General features: G+C 41.5%; 2 protein-coding genes across 2 annotated transcripts; both read right to left on the bottom strand.

Moving 5' to 3' along the window:
• Positions 1-3,580: 3,580 nt before the first annotated feature.
• LOC136436868 (C-type lectin domain family 19 member A-like) lies at positions 3,581-7,229 on the bottom strand. Its single transcript, XM_066431247.1, has 4 exons — positions 6,886-7,229; positions 6,316-6,483; positions 5,540-5,703; positions 3,581-4,647 (listed from the first exon to the last, which is right to left on the bottom strand). Exons 2-4 carry the CDS (start codon positions 6,431-6,433, stop codon positions 4,546-4,548), a joined length of 384 nt encoding a protein of 127 aa, XP_066287344.1. The 5' UTR covers positions 6,434-6,483; positions 6,886-7,229; the 3' UTR covers positions 3,581-4,545.
• On the bottom strand, positions 6,866-16,228 carry LOC136437519 (fibropellin-1-like). Its single transcript, XM_066432134.1, has 17 exons — positions 15,967-16,228; positions 13,718-13,842; positions 13,067-13,256; positions 12,107-12,199; positions 11,796-11,906; positions 11,112-11,222; positions 10,906-11,016; positions 10,683-10,793; positions 10,364-10,474; positions 9,923-10,033; positions 9,675-9,785; positions 9,444-9,554; positions 8,538-8,648; positions 8,309-8,419; positions 8,075-8,185; positions 7,449-7,688; positions 6,866-6,942 (listed from the first exon to the last, which is right to left on the bottom strand). The coding sequence occupies exons 1-17, from the start codon at positions 16,226-16,228 to the stop codon at positions 6,866-6,868; spliced, it is 2,208 nt and encodes a 735-aa protein (XP_066288231.1).
• Positions 16,229-17,487: the final 1,259 nt, after the last annotated feature.

The following is a 17,487-nucleotide window of genomic DNA, read 5'->3' as shown; positions in this document are numbered from 1 at the left end:
AAGAAAACATTTACATGTATATATGAAACATATTGATATGTAAAACACTTCACTCTTTACACACACATTCAAATTAAAATACATGTAACCACTTTACAGGTACAAATAAAAATCAAACGATTCACATAAACATCACATCGAACAATTATATCATAAAAACTTGTGAGAACAAATGTATAGAAACAAACATCAGAACATATACAAATATATACATACATCAGTACAAATACGCAAATATCATTAATCACAACAACATTAACAAGCATAAGAGAACATTTACAGAATCAAAACAAAGAAAGCTTTACGAATTTACAAATACACAAAAAGCAGGCTACAATACTTACTGTTCAAACAACAGCCGTACAAAACAAAGAGATGGTACAATATCCTTGGGCAAAACATGAAAAACATTCTCATAAAGACAACGCCAGGTTTACAAAAGCATCATCCCTACACATACAGAAGCACAAGAATATTTTAATAGAAGTTTACAGCTTCAGCTAAAATTTCATGTTGATTAAAGATGTCCTTGTCATCACTGATGAGGGCACACGCTGATTTGGCGTGCCAATGTGCGAAGAACTGCACATTTGCCACTGTGAACAGTAATTCTTTTAAGCATGTTGCAGTTTTATGGTTTGACTGTTGTATAACAACTAGACCTGGACGTACCTCGAGCCTTGTAACCAAAGCTAACCTCCACGGGTCGTTCGTAGACGTCTGTATCGGTAGGCCCGTTGTTGTCCCCGGCGGTGGATGATTCATCTCGTCCCGGAAAGGGCGCTGGATTGCCCTCCTTGTCAAGGCCTGGCGACGTAAGGTCCAGATAGGTGTGGTCGTCATCAGAATCAGCACCACCAGAGTCAGTATCTGACTCTGTTTTGGTGAATGCACGGCCAGGTACATTCATTTTTCTGCTCTTGTTGCGATCCTTGTTCCCTAGCAACAAGACACAGTTGTTACATACACATAGCCCCACCTGATTGTATCAAGATGTTGCAGATTCATGTATGTGTCTATTTTGATTAGCAAGTAGGAACTTAGGACTTATTTTGTATTTCTATTTTGTAGTTTGCAGTCGACCGTATTTGGCTATTTTGTTTAGTAAGCAGAATATAAAGACTTATTTTGTATTTGTATTTTGTAGTTTTCAGTCGACCCTACGAAAGTCACTGTACTTTCTGTTCTGTAAATACAGCCTCTTCTATGAGGCTTTTCCTCTCGCAGTTGCCCCACACCATGACGTTGACTCCAAAAACACTGTCAGTCTATCTGTGCAACAGTCAGCATAGGGTTCTCCTCGCTACCCAAACACTTTCATTTACCCATCCAACAGTCGAAATAAATCCACTCTTATCTGTAGCTGTAAACATAACATTCCTCCACACACCTTCCATTCACAATGCGGACGACACCACGGACGGGTTTGGCGCTGAGCTGAGTATTTAACACGAGCAGGGAAATTTGGGCACTCGCATAAGCAGGCCTGGTTCTCGCTCCATGAGATTGCAATTATAATGAGTTGGGTATCATAGGAAAGGAAATTACACAAGCTTTCCGCCGATATATAATGCATTGAAATTGATACAGAAACAACGGAAATATGATCAACCAAAGTAAAGTTTCCAAACTTTCTGTGCCTAGTGTAGTATCTAGGGATGTGGCTAAACTATCCGGGAATGATATCTGAACAGCCAGAGTCTTCGTAATCTGTTTGTCCGATTTTTAGAGTCGATGTCCGCCTTTAACTTTCTTTTTTTACCTTTGTTGCAAGACATAGGAAGACAAGAGAAACTGATTCCCCTTATGAATGAAATAAAAACAAAGGCAGGTAGAAATACCTTAGTTTGTTGACAGCCACCATGCATCAGAATGTTGAGACGCGGCTATCAGTAGGATTGGCGAACGTACGTAGCACAGAACGAAAATCGCATGTAAATCCTTCTTAAACTAGACTTGTGTGTATCACATGATACGTATTGCGTAATAGAAGCGGGAATCCTGACGAGAGAGATCAAGGCACGTCAACAAGCGCGCATGCCTACATTGTAGCAATGTCTCACATCTTTACAAGCAAGGACGCCATGTCACTTGCCAGACTCATTTCATCGGCTCTGCTGAAATCTGAAACATAAGTGTGAATTAAATTATGAACGCATGAACACAAAGCAATATTTGCTTTGATGTTCTTCTTTATGATTGCATGTTCCAGCTTTAGATGTTTTTTACTGTGTGGGCGTTTTTTTCTTCATTTGGTCAGTGTGAATCCCTACTTCATGACGAGACAAGAACTCAATTTGTACATTGTAAGCACAAGAATGTAGGAACGTTTGAAGGATCTTAATACAGACTACTGGTGCTATGTCGAGTCTTGTGATATCATATTTCAAAAACTAAGCAAAAAAAACCCACATGAATGAGCAGGTTTTCTAATTTGGTGTGTACCCCGACTTGTAGCGTATGTACCCCGACTTGTAGCGTATGTACCCCGAATTGTAGCGTATGTACCCCGACTTGTAGCGTTTGAATGGTCCTTTCAAAGGAGCCAAAGTAGTTTTAAAGGTCCGGCGTACCCATCATTAAACCCGAATTACAGTGTATGTACCTCGACTTGTAGCGTATGTACCCTGACTTGTAGCGTATGTACCCCGACATGTAGCGTATGTACCCCGACTTGTAGCGTATGTACCCCGACTTGTATTGTATGTACCCCGACTTGTAGCGTATGTACCCCGATCGCGACCTGTATCGTATGTACCCTGACCTGTAGTGTATGTACCCCGACTTGTAGCGTATGTACCCCGACTTGTAGCGTATGTACCCCGACTTGTAGCGTATGTACCCCGACTTGTAGCGTATGTACCCCGACTTGTAGCGTATGTACCCCGACTTGTAGCGTATGTACCCCGACTTGTAGCGTATGTACCCCGACTTGTAGCGTATGTACCCCGACTTGTAGCGAAATGCTACGGATGTACATCACATCCCATTATAACATACTCCTCAACTAACCATCTATAAATAATCTTCATTGACGCGAAAATGGCAGCTTTTTTCAGAAGCACTTGTTTGAATTTTGCTCAGTGTGACTCCCTAGGTGAAAACCGTTGCGACGTTTCCAACACCCGTCACGACGATGTTGTCCGAATGGTCAGTGCAGATGCCCTGTAAGGTGATTGGCATATTGTCCCTGTCCGTTAAAGATGTAGACGTGGTCCTTACCATGTAACGTTACCAGAGTCTGAAACAAAGATGTTCCCCTCCCTGACCACCGTGACAGACCCTGGGTACACCATGGCTATATTTCTAGATCTGTTGTTCTCCCAACTTGGTCACAGGCGAACCGTCTGGCCTGAAGGCCTTCACTTCACCCCTGTACTCACGGAGATAGGTCACAATGATGTGGCTCTTTTGCTTATTGACAGCAATAGTTATGGCCATAGGTCTGGGAGTGCCAAATTGCACTCAAGAAATGCTCACTGCAGGTGAAACGTCACTGACAGCCTGTTTCCCATCTATAGCACCTTCCCACTCTCACAAGTCACATCCAGCACAGAGAATACACAATATTGTCTTTCTTCATTGCACTCTTCTTTTATTTGCACTACGATGTTACTGTCAAGAGTTCAAGATGCTAGTTATCATTACTTGTACTTCAAAATGTTATTTGTTATGATATGCCATGATATTATTTGGGTTGGTTTAGTTTTCTTCATCTCTCCATTAAGGATATGATGTTCACTGCCCTTCCTGGAGTCGACCAAAATAAAATGATACAAATATTACAACAGTGATAGGTAACAATATGTTCCTTTGGATCAACAGAAAAAGAATGTGAAATCCAAATCAGAGCGAGACGGGTCAGAGATCAATGCAAAAGTATACACATCAAAATATAATTTGTACTTCAGGTAATGAAACAAGGATGGATGTAATAGCATATATAACCAAAAATGATGAATACTTATATCAGTAAGATATGCACAGAAATATTATAAAGCAGCTAAGGTTCTGCATGAACATCGTTATACCAGTCTATGCATGCCATTGGCTCTTTGTACAGCCGTGCATCATTAGAAGTTTGTATGAACTTGTCCAACACATACAAGTTACTAGTAATTTTCACAAATTTACAAAGGCGGATTCCTTTGATAGATATAGAATTCAGCTTAACTCTACAAAAACTTATTTGATGCGCACTTTTGCGCTAGAATGATAGTTCATTGTTAATTTGACATATGTGCTATGTCTCAAACTGAGTTAACCCACCGGTGCTTTGTGACATCTACTGATGATGCGCTCATGCTCCCTACAGTGCACCAATAAAATGATTACTGAACCACTATCGTCCCAGTTATGGAATTCAGAATCCTAGGTTTTCATTTTGTTACACAGAAGGTCTACAGAATCATCATCATCTCAGGGTTCAGTTCACCCGTGAAAGAGGCACCCTGACTGGCTCAAGAATGGCTTCCCTTGATTATATCCGATTCTGTCTTCACTGTTTTTGTTGGATCTTCTTTGCCTGCTTTGACGGAACTGTCCTTATTTTGGACGCTCGCAGACGTAAGGGTATTTCCAGCTGCAGTTATTGTCGTTCCACTGTCCCCGCTCGCTGTACCAGCGGACAGCCCATTTCTTTCCGGTCTGTAACATAGTCAAACACACAAAAAAAGTCAGTCATCCTTGTGCAGTTTTCTACCACTAACTTGGATATTCATTAGCTTCCCTCTTTTTATTAATAAACATTTGAACATTCTAAAGACCAGAGAAGGTCTGGATTTTGATTGATATTTTTTGCGTAAGAAAAGCAAGAGAAAAGCCAACTTCAATACAGCGTGTTTTCTACAAACTGACCGATTAACATATTTTTGGTAGCATGCTGCTGGCAACTGTTACTTTATCCCGAGTAAAAGGGTCTTCTTATACCAATACATCATCTGATACACGTACGTAGTATTCGATACTTTAACATTAAATGTGTAAAGCATTGCGATGGTATTCAATGTACCGTTTAAAGAGCCATTCCTGGTTAACTTTAAACTTTAACTACAAAATAATCACCGTTGCCTAAGAAACCTTATTGTAATTTTCCAGTCTAAAAAAACTGACGGAATTTAGATTCATACATCCTCCCAGCAGGCCCGATATGGTCGGTTCATTACCTCCCATAGCGGCCCTGCAATTTCCAGCCTGTGAACTCGTTTCTGGCGACGTTATTGACAGTTGCTCATGAATAATTAATGAGCCAGCCTTATTTGGTACAAAAAACATTATTTTTACTCTGAACCCAAATTAGCGATGTAAGACGAAACCTGATTGGTTGATAGCTTCACAGCGTCCTTTTCGCTTTTGCTCGAGTTTGAGCTTTAGCAAACCCTCTGATTGGCTGAAGCTGTTTTGTCTGTGACGTCGCCAGATCGAAGCGAGTTCACAGGCTGGAAATTGCAGGGCCGCTATGGGAGGTAATGAACCGACCATATCGGGCCTGCTGGGAGGATGCATTTATAGTATTCCATGAATGACCACTGACACTGACCTCAGAGTACACGCCGCCACAATTCTCTCCACCGAACAACCAGCTGTCGTTTGGTTCATGGGGAGCCCAGTTAGTGTAGCTGGCCCGTGATCCATCCGTCCACTTCCACTTTTTTCCGACTTTGTACAGTCCGAGCCAGACATACGCGACACGGCCTTTAGGGGCTGCAATCAGATGGTAACGTGATTATCAGTCATGTCCAGGTTTACTTGCAATGGAGTTTGATTTGACAGTGATCTTTTTGCTATAGGATTGTTGTGTCTAGTGAGCAATTTTGATATCTACAATTTCTCGTAAGTCGTGGGACACATCATAAAGTCGTATTATCAGCCAACATAACATCTTGTGTGGGATTATTTCGGTGCAGCTTTCTCACAAGAATTTACTGCGACTGTTATGAATCTACAACTTTACTGAATCTGTCAGCTTTCTTTACAGATGAATACTGTTAAGTAGTCTTTATCCGTTGCTCACGATCCATTTTCATACCGTTCTTAATTAATGTAAAAATGATTACATGTGTTTCGAATGGTGTACCAAAGCAAAAACGCGAGATCGTATTTATTCTAGTTGCCGTTGAAATGAGTGTAAATCAGGCTGGCAAAAGAAACAGTCTGCATTTCTTGTTCAGGAGAGAGAGAGTTAACAAAAGCGAAATATGCGTTGTTTACTGAAACAAAATGAGTCACGTGTAGTCTTTATGTCAAGATAAAACCTTAGAAACTTGGAGCTATGAACACCCTTCAGCACTGGCAACAAAGCTGTTTATTACCTACCACCAACGATTAGACCCTTGATGAAGTTGTTCTCTCCTTGGTCCTTGACAGATGCCAGGTTTGCGCGAAGACGCTCGCACTTTGCGTTTGCTGTAGTCCAGCTGACTTTGTCTTTCATCAGCTTGTAGCACTGGTTGCGGTATTCGCTCCACCCAGGGCGACATTGGCCTGTAAGGATCAATCATAAAGTGGTACATTACAATTACATGTAGCTGCCTCTGGGTGACGCTTCTACAGACCACCATGTTCTTGGAATGATCTATAGTCCAATCTAGCCGTGGTAACAGTTCTCTCGCCTGCAGTCTTATAAGGATTCTAGTCTGTTTGTGGTGCCCGAGTACCTCCGACTGTCGGACTCAAGATTTAAAGGAAATCTGTAAAGATTGGTAAACTTAACAAATTTTGATATTCAACTCTAAATCTAAAAGTAACCCTCGAACCCCCACCCCCCAAAAAGAAGAAAGACCTTGTAATATTGCACACATATGTGACCAAGAGAAAATAACCGTGGCTCGCAATGCCGACAGTTCTGTCCAGTGCATCCGGGAGGCTAGATACAGGTGTACCCACCATCTTTGTCCAGCAAGCGTCCATGTTGGTACGGCTTCCTTTTACGCTCGTCGATACCTGCGAGACAAGTGTGGAAGAAATTTAAAAAAGAGAAACACTCAGTATGTTGCTCATACAGATACAAAAAATACACATCTATTACCAGTCTGTCGAGGCGTATTCACCTTGTTGACAGATCTGTTGTCCATCCCATCCGGATGAGCAGTAACAGGTGTTAGATTGCAGGGACGTAACGTTATTTCGTTACGATAAACTATGTGATAATATATCGAAACAACGTAACGTTTATGTACCATACAGTACGAACACCATAGCCAGTCCTTCCCATACACATGGCAAGCTAAGCATCGTAATCTTTTCTTACCCCCTCCCATCGCAACATGGTTATGTCCCACTAGAAAATTTATGGTATCCAAGGTTATTGTTTGATGTGCATGAAAACATTGAAGTGTCAATGTCAGATTCGACAGTAGATTCAGATGAGGGTACATCAAAAAACAGAACTAGGTTTAAAGACCCTGTACTTTTGTTGTGTCAATAAAGATTTCATAATCAGACCTTACCACAGACTGGTACGTCACAATGCTCCCATCTCTTGCTGGGATCCGTGGTGTAGCACCAAACTGCGGATTCACCGTCCGGATTCCGGCAGTAGTTCTGCTCCAGTCCGGATGACGGGTACTTAGCAGGTGTCCTGGTGTGGTCATGGGGTGTCTGACTGTCCCAGCGTTGACACGTCTTGCCTGTTCTGGTCACAGAGACTGCTCCTCGGTAGGATGATCCAGCTCCCACCTGACAATCCCCTGGTTGATGGAATTTAAAAAGAGAGCTATTGGTTCACGCTGTAACGATTTTCAAGTGGAATATAACCAAGTTTGGGATGAGAGCTGAGGACAGTTTGGGACGTTTATGGCGACAGACGTGGGGTAATGATGCTCAGCTTGTCATGTAGGGCACACGAGCTGGCTGGGACTGACAGAGTGTGGTAACTCACGTGCTACCGTATGGTGATTGCGTTCCATTGTTACGTTTTATAAATATAGAATGCAACACAGTGACAGTTCTGTCCAGTCCATTCTGAAGACTCGTCGATATTTGTGAGACAAATGTGGAAGGAAATGAGAAAACAGAAAAACCCAGTATGTCTGTCTTGATTACGAATAGGTGTCTAAGTACGACATATATTCACCTTGCTGACAGTTTTGTCCAGTCCACCCAGGAGAGCACGTACAGGTGTATCCACCATCTTTGTTCACACAGCGTCCATGTTGACAGGGTCTCTCGTCACACTCATTGATGTCTGTGTGAGAAAGAGAGCAAAACTTCAGGGTGATGACATTGAATAACAATGTTTACATGCTATGCATAAGCCTTATTCATACCATATTTCAAATCAACTGGAAACTAGACAAAAAGTGCTGACCTTGATGACATTTCTGTCCAGTCCATCCAGGAGAGCATGTACAGGTGTAGCCGCCATCTTTGTTCACACAGCGTCCATGTTGGCATGTTTTTCCAGCACACTCATTGATGTCTGTGTGAAAAATAAAACAAATCTGATTAAAACAGTGAATTAGAGCGTTTATATTCTAGTCATGTCATGTTTCAAATTAACTGGAGAAAAACTTGGTAAGTTGACAAAAAGTGCTCACCTTGCTGACAGTTCTGCCCAGTCCATCCAGGTGAGCAGGTACATTTGTAGCCGCCATCTTTGTTCTCACAGCGCCCATGTTTACACGGCTGCTTTGTACATTCGTCGATGTCTGTGAGACAAATTTGGAAAAAAAATTAGAAGACGGGAACACCCAGTATCTCATTATTTACTACAGAGGAAAACAAAATGTTTTTCTAGTCTAAGTACGACATGCATTCACCTTGCTGACAGTTTTGTCCAGTCCACCCAGGAGAGCACGTACAGGTGTATCCACCATCTTTGTTCACACAGCGTCCATGTTGACAGGGTCTCTCGTCACACTCATTGATGTCTGTGTGAGAAAGAGAGCAAAACTTCAGGGTGATGACATTGAATAACAATGTTTACATGCTATGCATAAGCCTTATTCATACCATATTTCAAATCAACTGGAAACTAGACAAAAAGTGCTGACCTTGATGACATTTCTGTCCAGTCCATCCAGGAGAGCATGTACAGGTGTAGCCGCCATCTTTGTTCACACAGCGTCCATGTTGGCATGTTTTTCCAGCACACTCATTGATGTCTGTGTGAAAAATAAAACAAATCTGATTAAAACAGTGAATTACAGCGTTTATATGCTAATCATGCCATGTTTCAAATTAACTGGAGAAAAACTTGGTAAGTTGACAAAAAGTGCTCACCTTGCTGACAGTTCTGTCCAGTCCATCCAGGTGAGCAGGTACATTTGTAGCCGCCATCTTTGTTCTCACAGCGTCCATGTTTACACGGCTGCTTTGTACACTCGCCGATGTCTGTGAGACAAATGTGGAAAAAAATTAGAAGACGGGAACACCCAGTATCTCATTATTTACTACAGAGGAAAACAAAATGTATTTCTAGTCTAAGTACGACATGCATTCACCTTGTTGACAGTTCTGTCCAGTCCATCCGGGAGAGCAGACACAGGTGTATCCGCCATCTTTGTTCACACAGCGTCCATGTTGACAGGGTTTCTTTGCACACTCATTGATGTCTGTGTGAGAAAGAAAACAAAACTTGAGGGCGATGATACTGAATCACAATCTCCACATGCTATGCATAAGCCTTCTGCATATCATATTTTAAATCAACTGGCTGGACAAAAAGTGCTCACCTTGCTGACAGTTCTGTCCAGTCCATCCAGGTGAGCAGATACAGGCGTATCCGCCATCTTTGTTCACACAGCGTCCATGTTGGCATGTGTTTCCAGCACACTCATTGATGTCTGTGTGAAAAAGAAAACAAATCTGATTAAAACAGTGAATTACAGCGTTTATATGCCATGCATAGACCTTACCCATGCCGTATTTCAAATTAACTGTAGAAACACTTGCCAATGGTTAGTTGAAAAAAAGTGCTGACCTTGCTGACAGTTCTGTCCAGTCCATCCAGGTGAGCAGGTGCATTTGTAGCCACCATCTTGGTTCACACAGCGTCCATGTTGACAGGGCTGCTTTGTACACTCGTCGACATCTGTGAGACAAATGTGGAAGACGATATTAAAACGGGAACAAATGATATGTCTCTGCTACAAAGGAAGACGACAAATCTATTTCTTTCTAAGAACGACATGCATTCATGAGAGTCACAGGAACTGTTCTTTTGTAAGATGGTCCATCTCCCACCTGGCAATCTCCTGGTTGATGGAACTCAAAGAGAGTTATCACTACACTCTGTCTTGATTTTCAAATGGGGCATTACCGGTTGAGGGCGATGGCACTGAATTACAATGTTTACAAACTATACATAAGCCTTCTCCATACTTTTTTTTAATTAACTGGAAAGTAGACAAAAGGTGTTCACCTTGCTGACAGTTCTGCCCAGTCCATCCGGGTGAGCAGATACATTTGTATCCGCCATCTTTGTTCTCACAGCGTCCATGTTGGCATGGTTTCCTGGCACACTCATTGATGTCTGTGTGATAAAGAAAACAAGACGATTGGCGATGATACTTAATTGCTGACAGTTCTGTCCAGTCGATTCTATTTCTAAAGAATTACTAAGTATTCTCATTGTGAGACACAACGTGCAGATGCTGTGCACACAAATCTAGTACATACATAGTTTAGCTTAGCTAAGGGACAGATCTTGGTACCGGATGAGAGAAAAAAGAATTGCTAACCCTGCCGACAGTTCTGTCCAGTCCATCCAGGTGAGCAGGTGCACTTGTATCCGCCATCTTTGTTCACACAGCGTCCATGTTGGCAGGGTTTCTTGGTACAATCGCTGATGTCTGTGTGAGTAAGAAAGCAAAACTTCTTGGCGATGGATGTTTACATGCTATGCATAGCGTCATTATGCCATGTTTGAAATCAACTGGTTAGTAGTCTAAGTAAAGTGCTCGCCTTTCTGACAGTTCTGTCCAGTCCATCCGGGAGAGCAGATGCATTTGTACCCGCCATCTTTATTCACACAGCGTCCATGTTGGCACGGCTGCTTTGTACATTCGTTGATATCTGTGAGACAAATGTAGAAGAAGATTAGAAGACGAGAACACACGGTTTGTCTCTGCTATATAAAACACAAATCTATAAGTACGACATGCATTTACCTTGCTGACAGTTCTGTCCAGTCCATCCAGGAGAACATGTACAGGTGTATCCGCCATCTTTGTTCACACAGCGTCCATGTTGACAGGGTCTCTCGTCACACTCATTGATGTCTGTGTCACAAAGAAAACAAATTGCTGGCAATGGCACTACGTTTACATGCTATGCAATAAGCCTCATTCATGATAGAAATCAACTGGTAAGTAGACAAAAAGTGCTCACCTTTCTGGCAGCTCGGTCCAGCCCATCCGGGAAAGCAGATACATTTGTATCCGCCATCTTGGTTCACACAGCGTCCATGTTCACAGGGTGTCTTTGCACATTCGTCGACATCTGTGAGATAAATGAGGATGAAGATTTAAAAAAAACCCCGGAATAACTCAGTATGTCTCGGCTTCAGAGGAGTATGAAACTATTTCTAGTTTAAGGACGAAACGTACCTTGCTGGCAGATCTGTCCAGTCCATCCAGGTGAGCAGGTGCATTTGTATCCACCATCTTTGTTCACACAACGTCCATGTTGGCATGGTTTCTTTGCACACTCATTGATGTCTGTGTGAGGAAGAAAGCAAAACTTGAGGGCGATAACAATGAGTTACAACATTTATACGTTAGGCATAGACCTCATTCATGTCGTGTTTCAAATTAACTGGAGAAAAACTCGGTAAGTTGACAAAAAGTGCTCACCTTTCTGACAGTTCGGTCCAGCCCATCCGGGAAAGCAGATACATTTGTATCCGCCATCTTTGTTCACACAGCGTCCATGTTGACAGGGTTTTCCAGCACACTCATTGATATCTGTGTGGCAAATAAACGAATCGTGTGGTTAAAACTGACTCGGCTTCGGCATTCAAATGTTGTGTTGATAAATGTTAATAGTGCCATGTTTTTAGTCAATTGACATTACACTGACAAAAAGGTATCGATAGATTAAACAAACAAGAATATTTTACAGGACTAAACAGGGTATAAGAACTTCTGATAAAAGAATCGACCACCTTGCTGGCAGTTTGGTCCAGTCCATCCAGGAGAACATGTGTAATTATGACCAGAGTTGTTCACACAGGTCTGTCCAGAGCACCCAATCATGGCTGTGTTGAAGAAAAGCACAAAAAGATTTTACAATATAGACACCATGCAGCTCGCCCAAATTAAGATTCTATAGCGGGACATAAGTTGCTATCACTTATTTTCTGTATTTCAGCTGGCTTTAAGGCAGAGTCCTCGGGCTCCTGTCTTGCAAGACATGCACAATTCCTGTTTGTACTTTTATGTGGCTGCATAGGGTGCGTGCACAGCTGGAACTTCTAATTTTAATTATCTCCATGAAAAATGGATATATTGTTTTGTTAGGCTGTGATACACTTTTTGCTGATGACTTGTTTTTGTTCTTGGTCGTTTGTGCAGCCAGTCCGTAACCATTAGGCCCGTGTGTGTCTCTTTGTGTGTGTGTCTCTTTGTGTGTCTGCGTGTCTCTTATGCAGGAAGCTTAGACACAGCTAGCTGTACATAATGAAGTGCAAATTATGCAAATTGTGACTTAATTTGCATGATAAACGATAAAAATCTGCATTTGCAGTGTTTTCCATGATGGGACTCAAATACATAACATATGTAGCTTATGACAGATGGAACATAAACAATTACCAATTATGCAAGTTATTCCTAATTTGCATAATTAATGCAAAAGTGCCATAGTTTATAAAAGTAGTAAATGATTGGACTGTCAATATTGCGACATGATTAAGTTAGCTAATAACGGATTTATATTCCTGAGTAAGAATGATTGACTAGAATAATAACAAATGGATGTTTAAAAAAAGAACCTCCTCGCCGGGAGGTATTTCTCTACTTCCTCTCAATGTGACCTTTTTTCACAGGATGTAGCCATACCCTAAAGTGACGTACACTTTAAAAAAAGTGACGTACACTTTAGGGTATGTCATAAGACAGCTGACCTGTGGATGACATGTACAGAGGAGTGACGGTGGTCGGTAAGGTCCCTGCGTTCACGCTGGCGTTTGCGATCGACTCTGCCGCTTTTGTAACGATGACCGAGTTGTACTTCTGGGAGGGTTCCATCATCCATGGAGTACTGGTGCCTGACTGAATAATGCTTGCTTCCATCAACACGCCATCTTCGTTCTCCTGAAATCCAGGAACAACCTTGATATCATGGAAAATATTACGATGGATGAGGTAACATTTGGTGATCCAGTCAGCATTTTTTTGTTTGTTTGTTTGCTTGAATGTTTCTTCATGAGGGAAGAAGTAAGGGTCATAGAAACAAAGAAACCAACCAGCCAGCCAGTCAACCAACCAACCAACCAACCAACCAACCAACCAATTAACCAACCAACCAACCAACCAGCCAATCAACCAACCAACCAACCAAACAAACAAATAAACGCCCATCCAAACAACAAACTAACCAACCAACCAACCAATTAACCAACCAACCAACCAACCAGCCAATCAACCAAACAAACGCCCATCCAAACAACAAACTAACTAACCAACCAACCAACTAACCAACCAATAAACCACAAACGGCACCTAAAACATATCCTTCCTGGCGAAGGTAATGTGTGAAGTCTTCCTGCTCTTACCTTCTGTCCAGGTTGGTTCTGGGTGACGCAGATCACAGTGATGACGAGTACAAGGACTCCACAAGCCAACAGAAGTCGGCCAACTGCACCAGACATTCCCTTAGTCCATATCTGCCTGGCAACCTCTATGATGTGATATACAAAATGCATATAGATCTAAATCATAACATTTAGATCACTGTCATAGTCCAATATCTCTTCCCTTTTTGCCTTAACCAACAAAAACCGTGTGACAAACTAGATTTTCCACGACCACATACCTTCGCCAAATGATTTCGACCTTGATGACTGATGTATGATGAGTACTTCTTATCGATTATGAATCATACCAGTTGATCAACTTCTCCACCCAAATAACAGAAGTATATTCTAGCATGTATCATGAATTATGCAAATGATGTCCTCATCAGCATAATTTATATTCAACGATGTTCACATTCGCTTAACTTCTAAACGCCACAAGCATGCAATTGCTGTCATTTGCCGGTATGGAATTACAGTAGTTTCTCATGAATTATACAAAGTTGGTCTTCATTTGCATACTTTCTATCTATACATATATATCAACAGTGTTCTCTTCCTTAGTTACAAATGTCACATATTTGAATGGTCCTATCATGGAATGCAGAAGGTTTTTGAAATTTCCTCATTATCATTGTCTAGTTAAACAAAACATCACTCAAGCTATCTACATATCAAAATGAAGATGGTTCGTGAGCCCCATCATGAGTTGTAGCTTTTTCTCCTTGACTATGCAAATGAGGTCTTCATTTACATAGTTGATATCTATCAATATTTCTCTCTTTCTCAGTTACACATGTCACATGTTTGAGAGTCCTATCATGAAATGCAGCGGATGTCTAAACTTTCCTCATTGATTATGCAAATAAGATATGGATTCGCATAACTGGTATCTTATGTAATATATCATGGAAATCATCAGTGAAGCTATCTACATACCAACAATCATGACCATCCATTAACCCTCTCTTGAGTTAAGTCTGAAGCTGCTCCAGCAGTTCCAAAAGAGCCACTAGGAGGCCCAAACCTATACCACTTATGCCCTTCCCCAAGAGCTATCTACCACTCAAAAATCACGACCATGTCCCGAACACGAGATATCAAACCCGGAAGTTCCACTGCAGTGCCGTAACAAGCCGCTTGGGGGCCAAAATCTAATCATTAAAACTCATTTTCTTGCCAACGTGTAACGTTGTCACATCAAACTCTCTTCAGTATATAATGTGTATTTTTGGAAAATATTTCTGCAGGCAGTCAATTGTAACGCACTTTTGTCTAGAATCCATAATGGGATTGTTTTTATCTATTTCAGCCTTATAACAACAAAGTAATGTAAAAGAAAAGGGCCAGCAAGACACACTCTTGATCGATCCGTTTCCAATGTAAAAACGATACATCATAATCAACAGATAATCGTCATAACAATACAGATATTGATACATGATATAAAATTATGTATCAAATATATCTCATACAAAATACGCAACGATGAAAATGTATATGCAATAGTCAGAAAGAGAAACCTCATACAGCGTTTATTAATCAAGCATGCTGTGTGGCGTAATAGTTACGGCATTTGGTCAGAAACAAGAGATCCTGGTTCTATCCTCCGACATGAAACCGATGTTGTGCCCTTGCGAAAAGCCCTTTACACGACTTAAAGTTTCCTCACTTCACAGTGGAGTGACGTAGCCTGGATTCCATCCGATTACTTCCGGGGCTCCTACACTCACTACCCTGAAAATTTAGTGTCGGAGCCCGGTAGTACCCTGATTTTTTTTCAGGGTAGCGAGTGCAGGAGCCAACCTGGGTAGTAATCGGATGGCACCCAGGCTAGGATTGACGCCCACGTGCACCTCACCTCTCGCCTAATCTACTAAAGTGTGTGCTAACACGGCTGAGGACATAACATTACATGTACCGTGACATATTTGGCATGCCAAAGCGCGAAGAATTGTACTCTCCAAGCAGAGCATGGGTTTCGGCTGTGTTTTGACGTGTTTTTAGGCGTTTTTGTCGGGCTTTCTACTTTGTTTTTCTACTTTTTTTTTTTTATACAAAGTAGAAAGCCCGACAAAAACACCTAAAACACGTCAAAAACCAGCCGAAACCCGTGCTCTGCTTGGAGAGTAGACGAATTGCACATTTGCCACTAAGAACAGTAATTCTTGTAAGCATGTTGCAGTTTTGTGGCCTGACTGTAGTATGACAACTAGACCAGGACGTACCTCGAACCTTATAACCAAAGCGAACATTCACGGGTCGTTCGTAGTCGTCCGTATCGGTAGGCCCGTTGTTGTCCCCGTCTATGGACGACTCGTCTTGGCCCGGAATGGGCGCTGCATGGTCCTTGTCAGTATCTGACTTGGTGAATGTACAGCTATGTACATTCATTTTCTGCTTTTGTTGCAGCTTTTGTTTCCTAGCAACAAGACACAGTTGGTACATACGACGCTCGTATCTAAAAATTGATGCCTTCTCAACATCCATGACATGATCACAGGTCTAAAAGATTACCTGTTATGAAGAATACATTACGGATAATTTTCTTTGTTGAGTCGGCCCAATCTGAATGTTCCGTGGACATGAAAAATATAAATTTATTGTATGTTGCTAGCAGAGATGTGTAAGGCATACAGAAAGTAAAACCCAGGACAAGACCTTATTTTTGTTACAAATCCTAATTGTATCTTACCTTTACATAGTCATAACATCAATAGTATCTAGAAATACGGCTACACTATACATGATGGTGGGGTATGATACCTGAATTATCAGGGCTGCATTTACTTTGTTGCAAAACACCACAAAAAACATGTACAATGTGTTCCTCCTTATAGATGAGATAAAAATAAAGGCAAGCAGACATACATTTTGTTGACAGCCAACTTGCATCCCAATATTGAGAAACGTCTGTTAGTAGGTATGGCAAACGTACGTATCACAGAGCGAAAATCGCGTGCAACACCTTCTTAAACCAGCTCCAGACTAATACTGTGATTTCTATGAATCACATAATATGTATTGCATGATACAAGAGATGACGAGAGAAATGACCCTGACGAAAGGGATCGAGGCACGTCAGCACTGAGTGCGCATGCCTACAATGTAGCAATGTACATGTCCTACTCTCCAAGCAGAGGAGGGGTTCCGGCAGGTTTTTGACGTATTTTTAGGCGTTTTTGTCGGGCTTTCTATTTTGCCATTTAAAGAGATAAGAAAAATGACAATGTAGAAAGCCCGACAAAAACGCCTAAAAAAACACGTCAAAAACCTGCCGGAACCCCTCCTCTGCTTGGAGAGTAGCAATGTCTCACATCGTTAAAAGGACAACACGCCATGCACGCGCTGGCCAGACTCATTTCACCAGCTCTGCTGAAATCTGAAACATAGGTGTGAATTAAATCATGAACGTATGAACACAAAGCACACATGCTACAATAAGGTTTGTTTTGATGTCCCTCTGTGTGATTGCATGTTTCAGCTTTACATGTTTTTACTGTGTGGGTGTTTTTTTTTAAAATTTTGCTAAGAGTGACTCCCTAATTCATGACGAAACAAGAACTCAGCTTCTACATTACAATTTACAACTATATTTTATTCAATTTGAGACACAAGGAAGCAGAAACGTGAAAAGGGAATTCTTATAGACTAGGTGCTATGTCCAGTCTTGTTATATCATATTTCAGAAAGTAAATAAAGACAAACATATAAAAAAGCTGGTTCCCGGTTTGAACATTTGTATGTTG

The sequence above is a fragment of the Branchiostoma lanceolatum genome, chromosome 6, assembly GCF_035083965.1.
Source record: "Branchiostoma lanceolatum isolate klBraLanc5 chromosome 6, klBraLanc5.hap2, whole genome shotgun sequence".
In the NCBI taxonomy this organism is placed as follows: domain Eukaryota; kingdom Metazoa; phylum Chordata; class Leptocardii; order Amphioxiformes; family Branchiostomatidae; genus Branchiostoma; species Branchiostoma lanceolatum.
This window is presented reverse-complemented; position numbering and strand designations above follow the sequence as displayed.